This window comes from Diorhabda sublineata, chromosome 9, assembly GCF_026230105.1.
Source record: "Diorhabda sublineata isolate icDioSubl1.1 chromosome 9, icDioSubl1.1, whole genome shotgun sequence".
Taxonomy (NCBI): Eukaryota; Metazoa; Arthropoda; class Insecta; order Coleoptera; family Chrysomelidae; genus Diorhabda; species Diorhabda sublineata.
In genome coordinates, this window is record NC_079482.1 from 882,294 (window position 1) to 900,736 (window position 18,443).

The 18,443-nt window shown below is 30.3% G+C and overlaps 1 protein-coding gene across 2 annotated transcripts in view; it reads right to left on the minus strand.

Annotated features, from left to right (window-relative positions):
• The window catches only part of LOC130448545 (lachesin), a 121,241-nt gene that overhangs the window by 68,413 nt on the left and 34,385 nt on the right, over window positions 1-18,443 (minus strand). The window contains exons 1-2 of one of the 2 annotated variants that reach the window (XM_056785959.1): window positions 17,984-18,040; window positions 16,612-16,709 (exon numbers count right to left, since the gene is read on the minus strand). In XM_056785959.1, coding sequence (XP_056641937.1) covers window positions 16,612-16,677 — 66 coding nt within the window. In that variant the 5' untranslated portion in view covers window positions 16,678-16,709; window positions 17,984-18,040. Of the gene's footprint in view, window positions 1-16,611; window positions 16,710-17,983; window positions 18,041-18,443 lie in introns of those variants that run through there. The other variant, XM_056785958.1, reaches the window with a different exon arrangement.

Here is an 18,443-nt window from a genome sequence, read left to right on the forward strand (position 1 = left end):
AAATAAGTGAAAGTTATGAATAGAATTTTTGTAGTTGCGTTGATATTCATGCTGTAGTTTATCTTCTAATCAATTTAATTTTGACAGCTGTCAATGTCAAGTTATAGACAGATCGAAACGTCAATTTTCCTATTGAAACTTTGGACGTTTCGACGTGTTGCGTCACAATAATTTCTCGGTTTTGATTTCTCGAAAATAAGTGAAAGTTATGAATAGAATTTTTGTAGTTGCGTTGATATTCATGCTGTAGTTTATCTTCTAATCAATTTAATTTTGACAGCTGTCAATGTCAAGTTATAAGCAGATCGAAACGTCAATTTTCCTATTGAAACTTTGGACGTTTCGACGTGTTGCGTCACAATAATTTCTCGGTTTTGATTTCTCGAAAATAAGTTAAAGTTATGAATAGAATTTTCGTAGTTGCATTGATATTCATGCTATAGTTTATCTATTAATCAGTATAATTTTGACAGCTGTCAATGTCAAGTTATAGACAGATCGAAACGTCAATTTTCTATTGAAACTTTGGACGTTCCGACGTGTTGCGTCACAATAATTTCTCGGTTTTGATTTCTCGAAAATAAGTAAAAGTAATTAGTAAAATTTATGAATAGAATTTTCGTAGTTGCATTAATATTCATGCTGTAGTTTATCTATTAATCAGTATAATTTTGACAGCTGTCAATGTCAAGTTATAGACAGATCGAAACGTCAATTTTCTATTGAAACTTTGGACGTTCCGACGTGTTGCGTCACAATAATTTCTCGGTTTTGATTTCTCGAAAATAAGTTAAAGTTATGAATAGAATTTTCGTAGTTGCATTGATATTCATGCTGTAGTTTATCTATTAATCAGTATAATTTTGACAGCTGTCAATGTCAAGTTATAGACAGATCGAAACGTCAATTTTCTATTGAAACTTTGGACGTTCCGACGTGTTGCGTCACAATAATTTCTCGGTTTTGATTTCTCGAAAATAAGTTAAAGTTATGAATAGAATTTTCGTAGTTGCATTGATATTCATGCTATAGTTTATCTATTAATCAGTATAATTTTGACAGCTGTCAATGTCAAGTTATAGACAGATCGAAACGTCAATTTTCTATTGAAACTTTGGACGTTCCGACGTGTTGCGTCACAATAATTTCTCGATTTTGATTTCTCGAAAATAAGTTAAAGTTATGAATAGAATTTTCGTAGTTGCATTGATATTCATGCTGTAGTTTATCTATTAATCAGTATAATTTTGACAGCTGTCAATGTCAAGTTATAAACAGATCGAAACGTCAATTTTCTATTGAAACTTTGGACGTTCCGACGTGTTGCGTCACAATAATTTCTCGGTTTTGATTTCTCGAAAATAAGTTAAAGTTATGAATAGAATTTTCTTAGTTGCATTGATAACTCAAATATAGTTATAACTCCGAAATTGTAGCGTTAAGGTATAGGAAACATTGGATGAAAAATGATAAGTGTTTCTCAAGGATTACGAAAAGCTAAAAATATACAGGATGTTTCCGAAATAATTGAGGCGTTCCACACATACAACTCAATCTGTAGATTTTGCTGTTTTTTCGTTTACTTAATGTCTAATTTAAGTTTTTTATTTGATTACCTGGCCAACAGATGTCAATTATTTTGGAGTAGTCGCTGTTTTTTCTTAAATTTTGATTCAGTTTCGTCACTTTTAGATCCTTGTTTTGAAAAATTCCTCGTTTCATTGCTTTTGAAGCTTTTAGGGCTCCATATTCAGCATAGTAAAGCCGAAATCTAACTCGAGACATGACAAATATTCAACGTTTATGTAATTTTTTCATTTTTTTCCCAGAAATATTCAGTATAAGTCTGAAACCAATCCTGTAATTTTCCCTCTTTCCACTTAGCGACCTTGGTAAACTTAAACCCATGGTCAGTTCAGCGGTCGTATCATAATAATTATGCTTTTGATTCAACTTCGAAGTAACTATTACCCGAGGGTTTGTTTTATTATACGTTAGTCTATTTCAATTTTACAGGATAGCAATTTGGTCCTTCCAACAGGTTTAATATTAACAACCATTCCTGTATCCTTTTATACTAGTTTATGGAATATATTATAAGTAAAACGGGGTCCATGAATATATATTTCTTCGGATACATTTCAGTTAACTTCTTGTCCTCACCTCGTATTCTATTAAATGAAAAAATATCAATAAATGATGTCTACTGTAACGTTTTTTTTATTTATTACATTTATACATATACAAATAAACATCAAACGAATTCCGCTATTCATAAAAAATGCGAATTCACCAAATTTTTGATATTCCATAGTAGCTGGACATGAGCGGCTTAAGGAACTGATTTGCGAACTTGTACTTAACATTGACAATAAGAAAAATATAAAAAATACATACGTATATCTTTTTGTTAAAGTTTTGAAGAAACAAAGACGATGGAAAGTCAAGAATAACCGAATATTAAATCATAAAACGTAAATAGACGAGTAAAATGTACCTGCCCGTAAGGGCGTTTGGTTTAAACATGATACCAGACATGAACTGAGTCCTTTCTGTACCCCATTCGATGTTTTTTATGGAAAACGAAATTTAAAAGCAAAAAAATGAATTCTTTGCAAATAAAACAAAAGAAAAAAAACATTTTGATTCATAATTTGATTGAATTATGAAGGATTGTTGTTTGATACAATTCTTATTATGATTTCTTTTCTTAAACATTCGAATATATTTAAAATAACTTGCTGTATTTTTTATTATTAAACCCATACCAGTCTGTGCAATTCCATTGTCTTCAATCGCCCATGGTCTAAAGTTATATTTCTATTTATTTAAAGAAATTTATGAATTAAATGAACCTCACCAAACCACGCCACTGCTTATCGCAGACTGTCTAGCAGGAATACTTCGAAGAAATTGTCTACATACGTCTTCCGACAGCTTCGACCAATAGAAATGAATTTATGTTTACGATTTGATGTTTTCATTGGTAAATAGTGTAGATGATGAGTCCACGTGGACTGACGGTTTGTTAGATGTTGCCATTGTTTCATCGTCATGACTTTATCGGTGTTATAGTAGGTGTTTTGTATTTAACTTTGTATTTCTTCAGAAATTTGACCACTAGAAGCACTGTCCATTTTTATTTATCTTTTGAACTGACAGAAAAATGTCAATTCAATTGAAACCTGCGGATTTGAACAAGATCTCTTCTAGTTTCGTGGCATATTAAAATACTTTGAGACATTTAGTGTTGTCGCTTTCATTTGCTAGATCCATAATACATAGAATGACCTTCATAGAAAACGTGTGAGGTAAGCGATTATTCGTCTGGATATGTCTTTATCACATTTTGTTTTGTTTGAAATACAGAAACTAGTAGATAGAATATTTATTTTTTCTTTTTCATTCAATAGCGACAACCGCATCGAAATCCGTAGAGAAATAAAGCGACAGTTTTATAAATTCCGTTAAGAGTACCTTGGAGGGATCTATAACCATCTTGGAAGCATTTCACTACGTCATTACCTACTGTGTCGTGTTTATTTGACTTGATATTGTATACAGAAAACGTGTCGTTTCGAAAATATTGCAGAATGTAAATAAACATCACTAGGATTAATAAAAATTGATTTTAATAGTTTTAATATAAGATTTGTTTCATTTTAAGGGGTTGATGTTGAGTTTTTAATAGGGATACGGATGATCTTAAACTTTTGGGACGCATTATTGAATAATTCAATTCAAAAAGTTGAAACTAAAACTTGTTATTAGATATTTAGATCAAATACAAAAAGTTGATAACAAATTCGTTCGCGTATCACTTTTTATGAATCATATAAATCATCTCTTTGTAATTTCGCCTACATTCTATGCAGATTTTTTTCGCAAAATGTCATAAACCTGTCGGCATATTCCATAATAACGTTTTCCTCGAATACTGTTTTTGAAAATGGCTTTTATAACGTTACGATTGCAATTATTTTTTCCTCTAATCACCTTGTTGCGCGAAACTATAAAAAAGTTACTTTTCACACGCATCTCGTAACCTCTTTACCGAATATAAATCTAATAATAATTAAAATGAGGGTTGTCAAAAAAGTTACACGCCTCAATAAGATGTCAACGTCAATTTTCACCTGGTTTTTAAAACTATTTTCTATTTAATCACGGATTAAATGAACCTCACTAAGTCACGCAACTGCTTATCACAGACCGTCTAGCAGGAATACTCCAAAAAACTCCAATATGACGCGGATTCATTAAGAAAACCATGTAGAAAGATCTAAAAAACGAAAACTTGTTTTATTCAATTCACCATACGATGCTCTATTGATTTTTTTATGTTTCCTTTTCGAATTATTCGAGCAAATAAAGTTTCGACTACTTTATAATCGCTTGAACTCAAAAATACTAATGGAGTATGTTTCTAATAAAAAAAAATCGATACATATTACACCTTTTCATGTTTATAATAAATTATTTCCTTTCAATCAACCGCCATTCATACTCACCCTCGTATTTAAGATTTAATAACCCATATTATGAATGGTAACTACCAAAAACGAACAAAATAATTTTCCTTATACGAGGCTTGTCTATAAAATAATGAAAAACATGTTTATTGACGTTCAAATCAATGTAATTTTGGTATGGTATTCACTAGGAACTAAATCTAGGTTGTTTGGGGGCTGCTAGTCAATATTCCATTCGAATCCGTGGGTCTTTCTTCGAATTATTATCACCAAGTCGGGAATGATTATCCGCCGGAAGAACGTTTTTTGAAACAAGTGCGTATGGCGGGAAAATTGAATCGGAATATCAGAAAATGGCGTTAGATCTACAGGATTGTTCCCTAGGAAAAGATATTGTTGACTATTGTTGAGTTTTTAACTTGAAGAGACAGATCGCTAAGCCAAAATATTTTACGTAGAACTAGAAACTTGTTTGGAACCGGTTTTTACTTTTCAGTTTATTGTTTTGTATGAATCTTTTGCTTGGGGTGTGAAGTGATGGATCCAGTGATGTTGTATAGCACTTTTCGAATTGTCTACTATGTTTGTCTCATTTGGACAAGATGCGGACTCACCCAGAGTATAATCTAGCTCAGTTTTAATAAAGATTGAGCTAATGCTTTTTAAAATAAAAATATTGTATCACCAAACAACTTGGCGTCTTCAAACTTGCCATGTACTTCTGAGACTACCCTCGTAATTTTTTTTTTAAATAAAAGTTACCATTTACTCGGTAGAGGAGTTTTTATTGTTTCTAAAATAGAGATCTTTGAGCACTCAATTTATTCTATCGAGTATAATTAAAACAAAGCTTATAAAGTTGTTTCTTTTATATTTACAAAAAAAGGGGGGAAAAAAGAATAGAAAGAAGCGTTTTTTTTTTAGTTGAACAACGTTCATGTTTCATCAGAAATACAGACAGCCGGGACGTAGAATGGATAATTATTTTTCCTCTCAAATTCCTTGTAATTATATTGAAATAAATTCCAAAAGACCTCATGGAATTTTTCCGGACAAATGGGCTTTTGTTTTATAATGCACATTTATTTTCCTTTTATTTCATTTTTCTCTACTTCATTGTATTCTAAATCTACTTTCGAGATAAGTAATCTATTTTCGCAGTGTTTAAAACATGCCCGATAAAAGAACAAAACGAAATAAATTATGCAGAAAGGCACTGAAGATATGCAATCGGAGATCCTACTCCGCACACATTACAAAACCGGTTAGAGAAAAAAATATAGTTATTTAAAATGTTTTGGAAAACTAGATAAAGCCGCACATTTATTAAAAAAATTTGAATAAAACTTGAAGTTTCGCATATTTACTATGGTCGTTCATATGACGATCCCACGTTTATCTTTGTTTTAAGTAACGCCTGAAAAGTGTCGCTGGGAACGTCTGAAAGAGAAACTTTTCAATAAATTTGAGGATCAACTCGTTTTTTGTTTGTAGAATGCGTCGTAATAGAAAACCATCTCTTTGATTTGTTTTTTATATGCTTGTTTTGGAAATTTTGCATATTCTAAAAAACGAATCACTGGTTATATCTAGAATAATCTTGATATTTCTAATTGGCGCAGTCAGTAGAATTCGTGCGGTCTCATCGAAAAAATTCACACGATTTGCACAATTAAACCATAAAAAGATTATTTTACTAAAATACCTCATCGGAATTTATTTCAATATAAAAAAGAAATGTTGTAAATACCATTTTAACGAAATTGGTCGATTCAATTGTTGAAATTAATCGGATTCATTGAACGTTTGTGAAATTGTGACTTTTTTTATGTGATTTAAGTTTTTTAATGATAAAATTTCGAAAGTGATATTTCTAATTGGCGCAGTCAGTAGAATTCGTGCGGTCTGATCGAAAAAATTCACACGAATTTAAAAATTAAACCATACAAAGATTATTTTACTAAAATACCTCATCGGAATTTATTTCAATATAAAAAAGAATTGTTGTAAATACCATTTTAACGAAATTTGTCGATTCAATTGTTGAAATTAATCGGATTCATTGAACGTTTGTGAAATTGTGACTTTTTTTATGTGATTTAAGTTTTTTAATGATAAAATTTCGAAAGTGATATTTCTAATTGGCGCAGTCAGTAGAATTCGTGCGGTCTGATCGAAAAAATTCACACGAATTTAAAAATTAAACCATAAAAAGACTATTTTACTAAAATACCTCATCGGAATTTATTTCAATATAAAAAAGAATTGTTGTAAATACCATTTTAACGAAATTTGTCGATTCAATTGTTGAAATTAATCGGATTCATTGAACGTTTGTGAAATTGTGACTTTTTTTATGTGATTTAAGTTTTTTAATGATAAAATTTCGAAAGTGATATTTCTAATTGGCGCAGTCAGTAGAATTCGTGCGGTCTGATCGAAAAAATTCACACGAATTTAAAAATTAAACCATAAAAAGACTATTTTACTAAAATACCTCATCGGAATTTATTTCAATATAAAAAAGAATTGTTGTAAATACCATTTTAACGAAATTTGTCGATTCAATTGTTGAAATTAATCGGATTCATTGAACGTTTGTGAAATTGTGACTTTTTTTATGTGATTTAAGTTTTTTAATGATAAAATTTCGAAAGTGATATTTCTAATTGGCGCAGTCAGTAGAATTCGTGCGGTCTGATCGAAAAAATTCACACGAATTTAAAAATTAAACCATAAAAAGACTATTTTACTAAAATACCTCATCGGAATTTATTTCAATATAAAAAAGAATTGTTGTAAATACCATTTTAACGAAATTTGTCGATTCAATTGTTGAAATTAATCGGATTCATTGAACGTTTGTGAAATTGTGACTTTTTTTATGTGATTTAAGTTTTTTGATGATAAAATTTCGAAAGTGATATTTCTAATTGGCGCAGTCAGTAGAATTCGTGCGGTCTGATCGAAAAAATTCGCACGAATTTAAAAATTAAACCATAAAAAGACTATTTTACTAAAATACCTCATCGGAATTTATTTCAATATAAAAAAGAATTGTTGTAAATACCATTTTAACGAAATTGGTCGATTCAATTGTTGAAATTAATCGGATTCATTGAACGTTTGTGAAATTGTGACTTTTTTTATGTGATTTAAGTTTTTTGATGATAAAATTTCGAAAGTGATATTTCTAATTGGCGCAGTCAGTAGAATTCGTGCGGTCTGATCGAAAAAATTCACACGAATTTAAAAATTAAACCATAAAAAGACTATTTTACTAAAATACCTCATCGGAATTTATTTCAATATAAAAAAGAATTGTTGTAAATACCATTTTAACGAAATTTGTCGATTCAATTGTTGAAATTAATCGGATTCATTGAACGTTTGTGAAATTGTGACTTTTTTTATGTGATTTAAGTTTTTTGATGATAAAATTTCGAAAGTGATATTTCTAATTGGCGCAGTCAGTAGAATTCGTGCGGTCTGATCGAAAAAATTCACACGAATTTAAAAATTAAACCATAAAAAGACTATTTTACTAAAATACCTCATCGGAATTTATTTCAATATAAAAAAGAATTGTTGTAAATACCATTTTAACGAAATTTGTCGATTCAATTGTTGAAATTAATCGGATTCATTGAACTTTTGTGAAATTGTGACTTTTTTTATGTGATTTAAGTTTTTTGATGATAAAATTTCGAAAGTGATATTTCTAATTGGCGCAGTCAGTAGAATTCGTGCGGTCTGATCGAAAAAATTCACACGAATTTAAAAATTAAACCATAAAAAGACTATTTTACTAAAATACCTCATCGGAATTTATTTCAATATAAAAAAGAATTGTTGTAAATACCATTTTAACGAAATTTGTCGATTCAATTGTTGAAATTAATCGGATTCATTGAACGTTTGTGAAATTGTGACTTTTTTTATGTGATTTAAGTTTTTTAATGATAAAATTTCGAAAGTGATATTTCTAATTGGCGCAGTCAGTAGAATTCGTGCGGTCTGATCGAAAAAATTCACACGAATTTAAAAATTAAACCATACAAAGATTATTTTACTAAAATACCTCATCGGAATTTATTTCAATATAAAAAAGAATTGTTGTAAATACCATTTTAACGAAATTTGTCGATTCAATTGTTGAAATTAATCGGATTCATTGAACTTTTGTGAAATTGTGACTTTTTTTATGTGATTTAAGTTTTTTAATGATAAAATTTCGAAAGTGATATTTCTAATTGGCGCAGTCAGTAGAATTCGTGCGGTCTGATCGAAAAAATTCACACGAATTTAAAAATTAAACCATAAAAATTTTATTTTACTAAAATACCTCATCGGAATTTATTTCAATATAAAAAAGAATTGTTGTAAATACCATTTTAACGAAATTTGTCGATTCAATTGTTGAAATTAATCGGATTCATTGAACTTTTGTGAAATTGTGACTTTTTTTATGTGATTTAAGTTTTTTAATGATAAAATTTCGAAAGTGATATTTCTAATTGGCGCAGTCAGTAGAATTCGTGCGGTCTGATCGAAAAAATTCACACGAATTTAAAAATTAAACCATAAAAAGACTATTTTACTAAAATACCTCATCGGAATTTATTTCAATATAAAAAAGAAATGTTGTAAATACCATTTTAACGAAATTTGTCGATTCAATTGTTGAAATTAATCGGATTCATTTCACTTTTGTGAAATTGTAATTTGTTTTGTGTGATTTAAGTTTTTTAATGATAAAATTTCGAAAGTGATATTTCTAATTGGCGCAGTCAGTAGAATTCGTGCGGTCTGATCGAAAAAATTCACACGAATTTAAAAATTAAACCATAAAAATTTTATTTTACTAAAATACCTCATCGGAATTTATTTCAATATAAAAAAGAAATGTTGTAAATACTATTTTAACGAAATTTGTCGATTCAATTGTTGAAATTAATCGGATTCATTGAACTTTTGTGAAATTGTGACTTTTTTTATGTGATTTAAGTTTTTTAATGATAAAATTTCGAAAGTGATATTTCTAATTGGCGCAGTCAGTAGAATTCGTGCGGTCCGATCGAAAAAATTCACACGAATTTAAAAATTAAACCATAAAAAGACTATTTTACTAAAATACCTCATCGGAATTTATTTCAATATAAAAAAGAAATGTTGTAAATACTATTTTAACGAAATTTGTCGATTCAATTGTTGAAATTAATCGGATTCATTGAACTTTTGTGAAATTGTGACTTTTTTTATGTGATTTAAGTTTTTTAATGATAAAATTTCGAAAGTGATATTTCTAATTGGCGCAGTCAGTAGAATTCGTGCGGTCCGATCGAAAAAATTCACACGAATTTAAAAATTAAACCATAAAAAGACTATTTTACTAAAATACCTCATCGGAATTTATTTCAATATAAAAAAGAAATGTTGTAAATACTATTTTAACGAAATTTGTCGATTCAATTGTTGAAATTAATCGGATTCATTTTACTTTTGTGAAATTGTAATTTGTTTTGTGTGATTAATATTTTTTAATGATAAAATTTCGAAAGTGATATTTCTAATTGGCGCAGCCAGTAGAATTCGTGCGGTCTGATCGAAAAAATCCACACGACTTGAACAATTAAACCATACAAAGATTATTTTACTAAAATACCTCATCGGAATTTATTTCAATATAAAAAAGAAATGTTGTAAATACCATTTTAACGAAATTTGTCGATTCAATTGTTGAAATTAATCGGATTCATTGAACGTTTGTGAAATTGTGACTTTTTTTATGTGATTTAAGTTTTTTAATGATAAAATTTCGAAAGTGATATTTCTAATTGGCGCAGTCAGTAGAATTCGTGCGGTCCGATCGAAAAAATTCACACGAATTTAAAAATTAAACCATAAAAAGACTATTTTACTAAAATACCTCATCGGAATTTATTTCTATATAAAAAAGAAATGTTGTAAATACTATTTTAACGAAATTTGTCGATTCAATTGTTGAAATTAATCGGATTCATTTTACTTTTGTGAAATTGTAATTTGTTTTGTGTGATTAATATTTTTTAATGATAAAATTTCGAAAGTGATATTTCTAATTGGCGCAGTCAGTAGAATTCGTGCGGTCTGATCGAAAAAATTCACACGAATTTAAAAATTAAACCATACAAAGATTATTTTACTAAAATACCTCATCGGAATTTATTTCAATATAAAAAAGAATTGTTGTAAATACCATTTTAACGAAATTTGTCGATTCAATTGTTGAAATTAATCGGATTCATTGAACTTTTGTGAAATTGTGACTTTTTTTATGTGATTTAAGTTTTTTAATGATAAAATTTCGAAAGTGATATTTCTAATTGGCGCAGTCAGTAGAATTCGTGCGGTCTGATCGAAAAAATTCACACGAATTTAAAAATTAAACCATACAAAGATTATTTTACTAAAATACCTCATCGGAATTTATTTCAATATAAAAAAGAATTGTTGTAAATACCATTTTAACGAAATTTGTCGATTCAATTGTTGAAATTAATCGGATTCATTGAACTTTTGTGAAATTGTGACTTTTTTTATGTGATTTAAGTTTTTTAATGATAAAATTTCGAAAGTGATATTTCTAATTGGCGCAGTCAGTAGAATTCGTGCGGTCTGATCGAAAAAATTCACACGAATTTAAAAATTAAACCATAAAAAGACTATTTTACTAAAATACCTCATCGGAATTTATTTCAATATAAAAAAGAAATGTTGTAAATACCATTTTAACGAAATTTGTCGATTCAATTGTTGAAATTAATCGGATTCATTTCACTTTTGTGAAATTGTAATTTGTTTTGTGTGATTTAAGTTTTTTAATGATAAAATTTCGAAAGTGATATTTCTAATTGGCGCAGTCAGTAGAATTCGTGCGGTCCGATCGAAAAAATTCACACGAATTTAAAAATTAAACCATAAAAAGACTATTTTACTAAAATACCTCATCGGAATTTATTTCTATATAAAAAAGAAATGTTGTAAATACTATTTTAACGAAATTTGTCGATTCAATTGTTGAAATTAATCGGATTCATTTTACTTTTGTGAAATTGTAATTTGTTTTGTGTGATTAATATTTTTTAATGATAAAATTTCGAAAGTGATATTTCTAATTGGCGCAGTCAGTAGAATTCGTGCGGTCTGATCGAAAAAATTCACACGAATTTAAAAATTAAACCATACAAAGATTATTTTACTAAAATACCTCATCGGAATTTATTTCAATATAAAAAAGAATTGTTGTAAATACCATTTTAACGAAATTTGTCGATTCAATTGTTGAAATTAATCGGATTCATTGAACTTTTGTGAAATTGTGACTTTTTTTATGTGATTTAAGTTTTTTAATGATAAAATTTCGAAAGTGATATTTCTAATTGGCGCAGTCAGTAGAATTCGTGCGGTCCGATCGAAAAAATTCACACGAATTTAAAAATTAAACCATAAAAAGACTATTTTACTAAAATACCTCATCGGAATTTATTTCAATATAAAAAAGAAATGTTGTAAATACTATTTTAACGAAATTTGTCGATTCAATTGTTGAAATTAATCGGATTCATTTTACTTTTGTGAAATTGTAATTTGTTTTGTGTGATTAATATTTTTTAATGATAAAATTTCGAAAGTGATATTTCTAATTGGCGCAGCCAGTAGAATTCGTGCGGTCTGATCGAAAAAATCCACACGACTTGAACAATTAAACCATACAAAGATTATTTTACTAAAATACCTCATCGGAATTTATTTCAATATAAAAAAGAAATGTTGTAAATACCATTTTAACGAAATTTGTCGATTCAATTGTTGAAATTAATCGGATTCATTGAACGTTTGTGAAATTGTGACTTTTTTTATGTGATTTAAGTTTTTTAATGATAAAATTTCGAAAGTGATATTTCTAATTGGCGCAGTCAGTAGAATTCGTGCGGTCCGATCGAAAAAATTCACACGAATTTAAAAATTAAACCATAAAAAGACTATTTTACTAAAATACCTCATCGGAATTTATTTCTATATAAAAAAGAAATGTTGTAAATACTATTTTAACGAAATTTGTCGATTCAATTGTTGAAATTAATCGGATTCATTGAACTTTTGTGAAATTGTGACTTTTTTTATGTGATTTAAGTTTTTTAATGATAAAATTTCGAAAGTGATATTTCTAATTGGCGCAGTCAGTAGAATTCGTGCGGTCTGATCGAAAAAATTCACACGAATTTAAAAATTAAACCATAAAAATATTATTTTACTAAAATACCTCATCGGAATTTATTTCAATATAAAAAAGAAATGTTGTAAATACCATTTTAACGAAATTGGTCGATTCAATTGTTGAAATTAATCGGATTCATTGAACTTTTGTGAAATTGTGACTTTTTTTATGTGATTTAAGTTTTTTAATAATAAAATTTCGAAAGTGATATTTCTAATTGGCGCAGTCAGTAGAATTCGTGGGATCCCCGTATCTTAATACTTAGTGCCATCGACGAGGGTCAAGAAATAGGATTCAACCTTCAAATATCAATTTGATTTCAATTGGCAAGTGATTATGCATTTCCAATGTATAATATTGAGCCCTTAGCTAATTCTGAACGTAGAGTATGTAGATAAAGGTCGTGATCCCCTATTTTCTGATTTACTACAACTAACAATAACCGGAAACTCCATTTAGTCAAATTTGTTTGAAGTACAACGACTTTGACGCGCAAGAAACGTGGTCGTAGAAGGTATTACGGTACGTCAACCTGCCCCACTACATTCTTAGAAGCTCCACCAAACCTTTCTTCCACAAGCTAATCCATACAGTGAAACTAAAGCCAGGAAATCCGGCAATTCATCTAAGAATTCCAGAGCTGGTGAAGCTCGAAAGCAGTGACAAACCAATGGACCAAATGTTGGACGGTTCGAAGCTAGCGTGAGAAACTGGATTGAGTATTTCTGGACCAAAATCTACACCTCTAGAACAATATGTAGTGCAGTCCTTAGAGCCGTGTGGAAGGCTTGGAATAAAATATGTAGTGCAGTACCTAGGGCCGCCCTGGGCTGTGGGAGAAAGTCCATTTTTACACCTTTGGATCGCACCGAGGCTCAACGAGTTTGCTCAGCAACATATTTGGAGAGCAAATAATATTAAAATTCAAATTTCGAATATTATTTCGTTTAAATCACTTTCAATACGAATAAAAACTGGTTCCGTTCATATTTTTTTACATGAAGCTTTCATTTTGCGTTGAGTTCGTATCTGATTCTAATTTTTCCATTGAGTTGTCTTACGCAGCTACGTGGGTCGTTTTTAGAGGTAGAAATGATAATCAAAAAGGAAATAAATAAAGAGAAAGACGACTATTAAACTGTCATAAACATTTGAGAATTATCTTTACGTTTTTAGAAAAGTTTATTGTCAAGAAAAGTAGTCCGTCGTATTACGTTATTCAAAAATTCAAATGCAACCTGCTCCTTGCGTCAAATAAAAAATTCATTAGCTAGAAAACGAAAAAAGTTGAAATATGATTCTTGATCGAAGATAATTGAAGAAACCGACTAAATGGTCCAAAGAAAAGTATATTAGACATGAGTTGACAAGAGGAAATTTATTTTTAAATAAAATAAGCCAAGGAAAAAGATGTTTCGAAATTTCTATTTCATTCAATTTATCATATAGTTCAGGTTTTTTATATATAAAACAACACAGCAACCTCAAACTTGTGTAAATCTTTCTTACATGCATCTACGTCCATCTAACCAACGCAGTTCTTGAGATACCTTTTGACCTTCATCGGTTTCTTCAAACTCCAGCTGGGCGTTGCTTGGAGAATCGGAATCCAAGCAACGGATCCACCACGAAACATGGATATGTTGGACTCCCTACCAAACCACCATCTTGTGTCATCTCCAACCAATATTATCTCTGGTTGATGGGTCTGTTCATGTTCGTTTGATACCATCCTACCTTGCCCAGCATCAAACTCTTCAAACTAGTGGTTACACGTGTTCACAATACGGACACTCAGGTGTTGTGGAGATACTGTTGACAGTAAGAAGCTGTGTATTGTTGTTGCCACGTCTGTATTGTTCTAGAACGTTCGACGGTTGCCGTATCTTACGCTCGAAAGCCAGGAGGTCCACGAGGATGATACCCCGCCGCAACTAGGACAACCTATAAAGAGACAGTCCTCTAGGATCTCGCGTTACTCAATACACATCGTCATGGGTTTATTTTCAAGACGTCTGGCCCCATACAAGATAAGTGAGTCGTCGCCATCAGTAGCCTTTCGTTTCTCCAGCTCTAGTCCGTTAATATTTGCTCCAGCGACTCCAGAGAACAGTCTTAACTGTATTCGTTTCTTTGTGAGAAACATCAACTCAGTTTTTTCCGTAGTTAAAGTGAAAATAAAAGTAGTGAAGTGGAATGGGAACTTTTGGTGTCGAAGTAACAGTTATAGTGTTTACTACCGATGGAACTACAGATGATATTGATACAGGAATCAGGATATATTATAGATCAAAAGTAATTGCAGGATAACCAGAACGATTTAGCCGAGAATAAATCAAGAGAAACAAAAAAAAGTACTGTTGGTACCCTCAGAAATAGTGTAGTGAAGTGTAGTGAGTGTAGTGAAGTGTAGTGAAGTGTAGTGAAGTGTAGTGAAGTGTAGTGAAGATAGTTTTTTTATCTCAAAACCGTTAATTTTTGTCACATGAAACAAACATGTGGTAAGGTATATACAATCATTTTTACGTTCGCAATATTAAGTATTTAAATGGTTGTGGATTTAAAAATATGAGGAATTAAAAGCAAAACGTAGATATTAATTATAAATATTAACACCACATGTAGTATTAGGATTATTATAAAAGTTAAAAGCTTTCTTGGCTGGACGCAACAACGGTCTCTAACCCATATGACGGGAAAGTTCACCTGAGTCTCGTGAAAATAAATCTTCTCTCGAACCCGAGGAAGGGAAGTATTAGAGTTTTTAATTGTAAGCTCCAGCTGGATTTTAATGAACTGTTTTCTGTACGTTCCAAATGGAAGTAATTGCTTAGAAACCAGTTTATTTTTTAAAACACTAATTTAAAACTGTTTCGACGATTTAATGTATGTCTATAAATCACGGTAGATTACAGCTGTATGACTGTAGAGGTTATGACATAACCTATATTTCATTCTTTTCAATTGTCTCCACTGCAACAACTCCAAAACTTTAATTCAGTTTTTTCTGGTTAAATTTTCAATAATACTCTAGATTAGATCGAATTAATTCCAAAACCAAACCGAAATTTCATCAATTAATAGTCGAAATCATTCAATTCACCTCCAATATAACCTCTAATTGCTCCATCTTATTAAATCCACTAGATTTAACTTCAACTTCGACTTCAAAGCGTGGAACGACTGGAAAAGTCATGGCATGAACAAGGAATATTACGTAGCAGAAGATTTGGAGCTGCAGGTTCACAAAATCACTTGGTGGAAAGATTGGATACTGGTCAGAGGTTTGATTTCGTCAAGGAGGAATTATTTTTTTTGAAGGTAAAAGGTTACATTAAATTCAGAGATGTTAGATGACTTCTTAGTGCCCAAACTGCACAAATTCAGTGGTTATAACCAAAGAAAATGCTGCCGACAGCACTGAGCAGCTTCATACTCGTCTTGAGCAATTTTACGAGTAGTACTCGATTATTAATGAGTAGCACGGTTCACATTTGGACGATGTTGTTTTTGAGAAGCAACTAGTGATTAACAAGCTGTAATTGTGATAGGACAAACCGTATAATATCTACTAGCATTACTACCGAAATTTTTGCATCGATAAAATCATTAAATTATATCTTTTTTTTTAAATAACTTTTTTAATTAAAACTTTTGATTAAGGCACAAGAGAAACTTCGGTCGAAAAGTCCAGTAATTAATTTGTCATAAAAACACCATCACATTAAAATTCTTGCGTGACTTCATTTGTTTTTTTTTCTTTTTGGGAAATAATTGATTGAGAAATCCGAACTGATCACGACGATATTAATGTAGAAGTTTATAAGCAAAAATCAGGTCCGTATTAGCGTCAAATACATCCTAAATGTACGTACTTACTTTGTATGGACTTAAATTGTCTACTGCGCAGTTCAGTACGGCTTCCCTACCGACAGCTACTGTCATATTCGATACGGGCGATCTAAAGCTTGGCAACTCTGTAAAATCAAATAATTACTTCAATTTATTCCATATTGTTCACTATATATATGAATAGTTATAAATTTAAAAGCTAATTTTCAATAATTTTTACTAAAAACATATCCCTCAATCGTTATCAGACAGTTGTATCATCTCTTTCCTTTGAAAATCGATAATCGATTGTTATCGATCGTCCGAATGATGTTATTTACGATTAATGATGTCTCCAAGCGTATTTATGAGGTTTCAGCGTATTTAGATCCAATTATTTCTGAACTTTGAAATATTTCGAAGCGATTAATTGCGATTTAAAGTCCCTTTTTGATTTTTTGAGATAATCCAAGAGAAATGACAGCTGTTCTAAACATAAAACGTGTTAGTTGTCATGTGCGTTACCTATATGATATCATTTAGTGACAGCTGTCAATAAAAGATACTGTTCCGTGTCATAGAAGCAGCGTCAGTGAATTATAACGATGCACGCTTTGAGCGGCCATCTTTAACCAGGTTTTATAGCTGCATCACCCCCCGTATGATTTAAACTTAACTCTCTGCCAATTTTTGGCTCTTTCCCATAATAGAAACTTCTCAAAACAAATATACTTCTCCATCGATAATCGATTGTGGGTCGATTGTTCGAATGATGTTATTTACGATTAATGATGTCTTCAAGCGTATTTATGAGGTTTCAGCGTATTTAGATCCAATTATTTCTGAACTTTGAACTATTTCGAAGCGATTAATTGCGATTTAAAGTCCCTTTTCGATTTTTTGAGATACTCCAAGAGAAATGACAGCTGTTCTAAACATAAAACGTGTTAGTTGTCATGTGCGTTACCTATATGATATCATTTAATGACAGCTGTCAATAAAAGATATTGTTCTGTGTCATAGAAGCAATGAATTACAACGATGTGTATATAATCAAATTTGTTATTAAATGTTGATGAAACTCGAATTTTTGAATGAGAAACATGCTAATATTTGATTTCATTAATTTTCATTCGTTAATAAAGTCAAAAAAATTGCAATAACAATCATAAATCATCATTTTTAATTAGAACGAAATTAAAGAAGTCTAGACATATTTCATTGAAATAAATTGATATTTTTTGTTCGTCTGAAGAAAATAACCTTTAAAAATGGGAAATGGCCTCGTAGAATTGACGGCCGCGGCTTTTTAAGAACTTGAAGTGGATTAAGAAGTTGGGAAAGGTACGTTAATATACGTGGTTCGATATTCCGTTGCATAACTTGAATTTGGTCATGTACTTCAAAGTATCCAACTTACTTTAAAATTTAATCACAAAAAAAGTCTACAGCGACAAAATCTCCCAATAAATTTTACGTAGCCGGGGACTTTCCGCTAGTTTCTTTTCGCCACCTGAGTAACAGGACCCGACTTTCGAAGAACCCCCGACTGATAATTAGAAAAGTTCGCCACGAATTATTTGACTGAAATATAAAAAAAAAACTTTTACTTACATTATTCTTACGAAAATATCAAATTTAGCTGTTTTTATTTTTCTTTTACTCGATTAAAATTTTTTACTTAGCAGACAATTATCATAATATGATGGGCAAATATATCGAAAATGAAATTTGTACTAAACTACAGAATTTATGAGTGTTGAACAGTGACGGAATTTGTTTCCAGACTTTCCAAAGGGAAAACAAATCGATATTTGTGTTTACCAGTAACGGAATTTGTTTCCAGACTTTCCAAAAGGAAAACGAATCGATATGAGTGT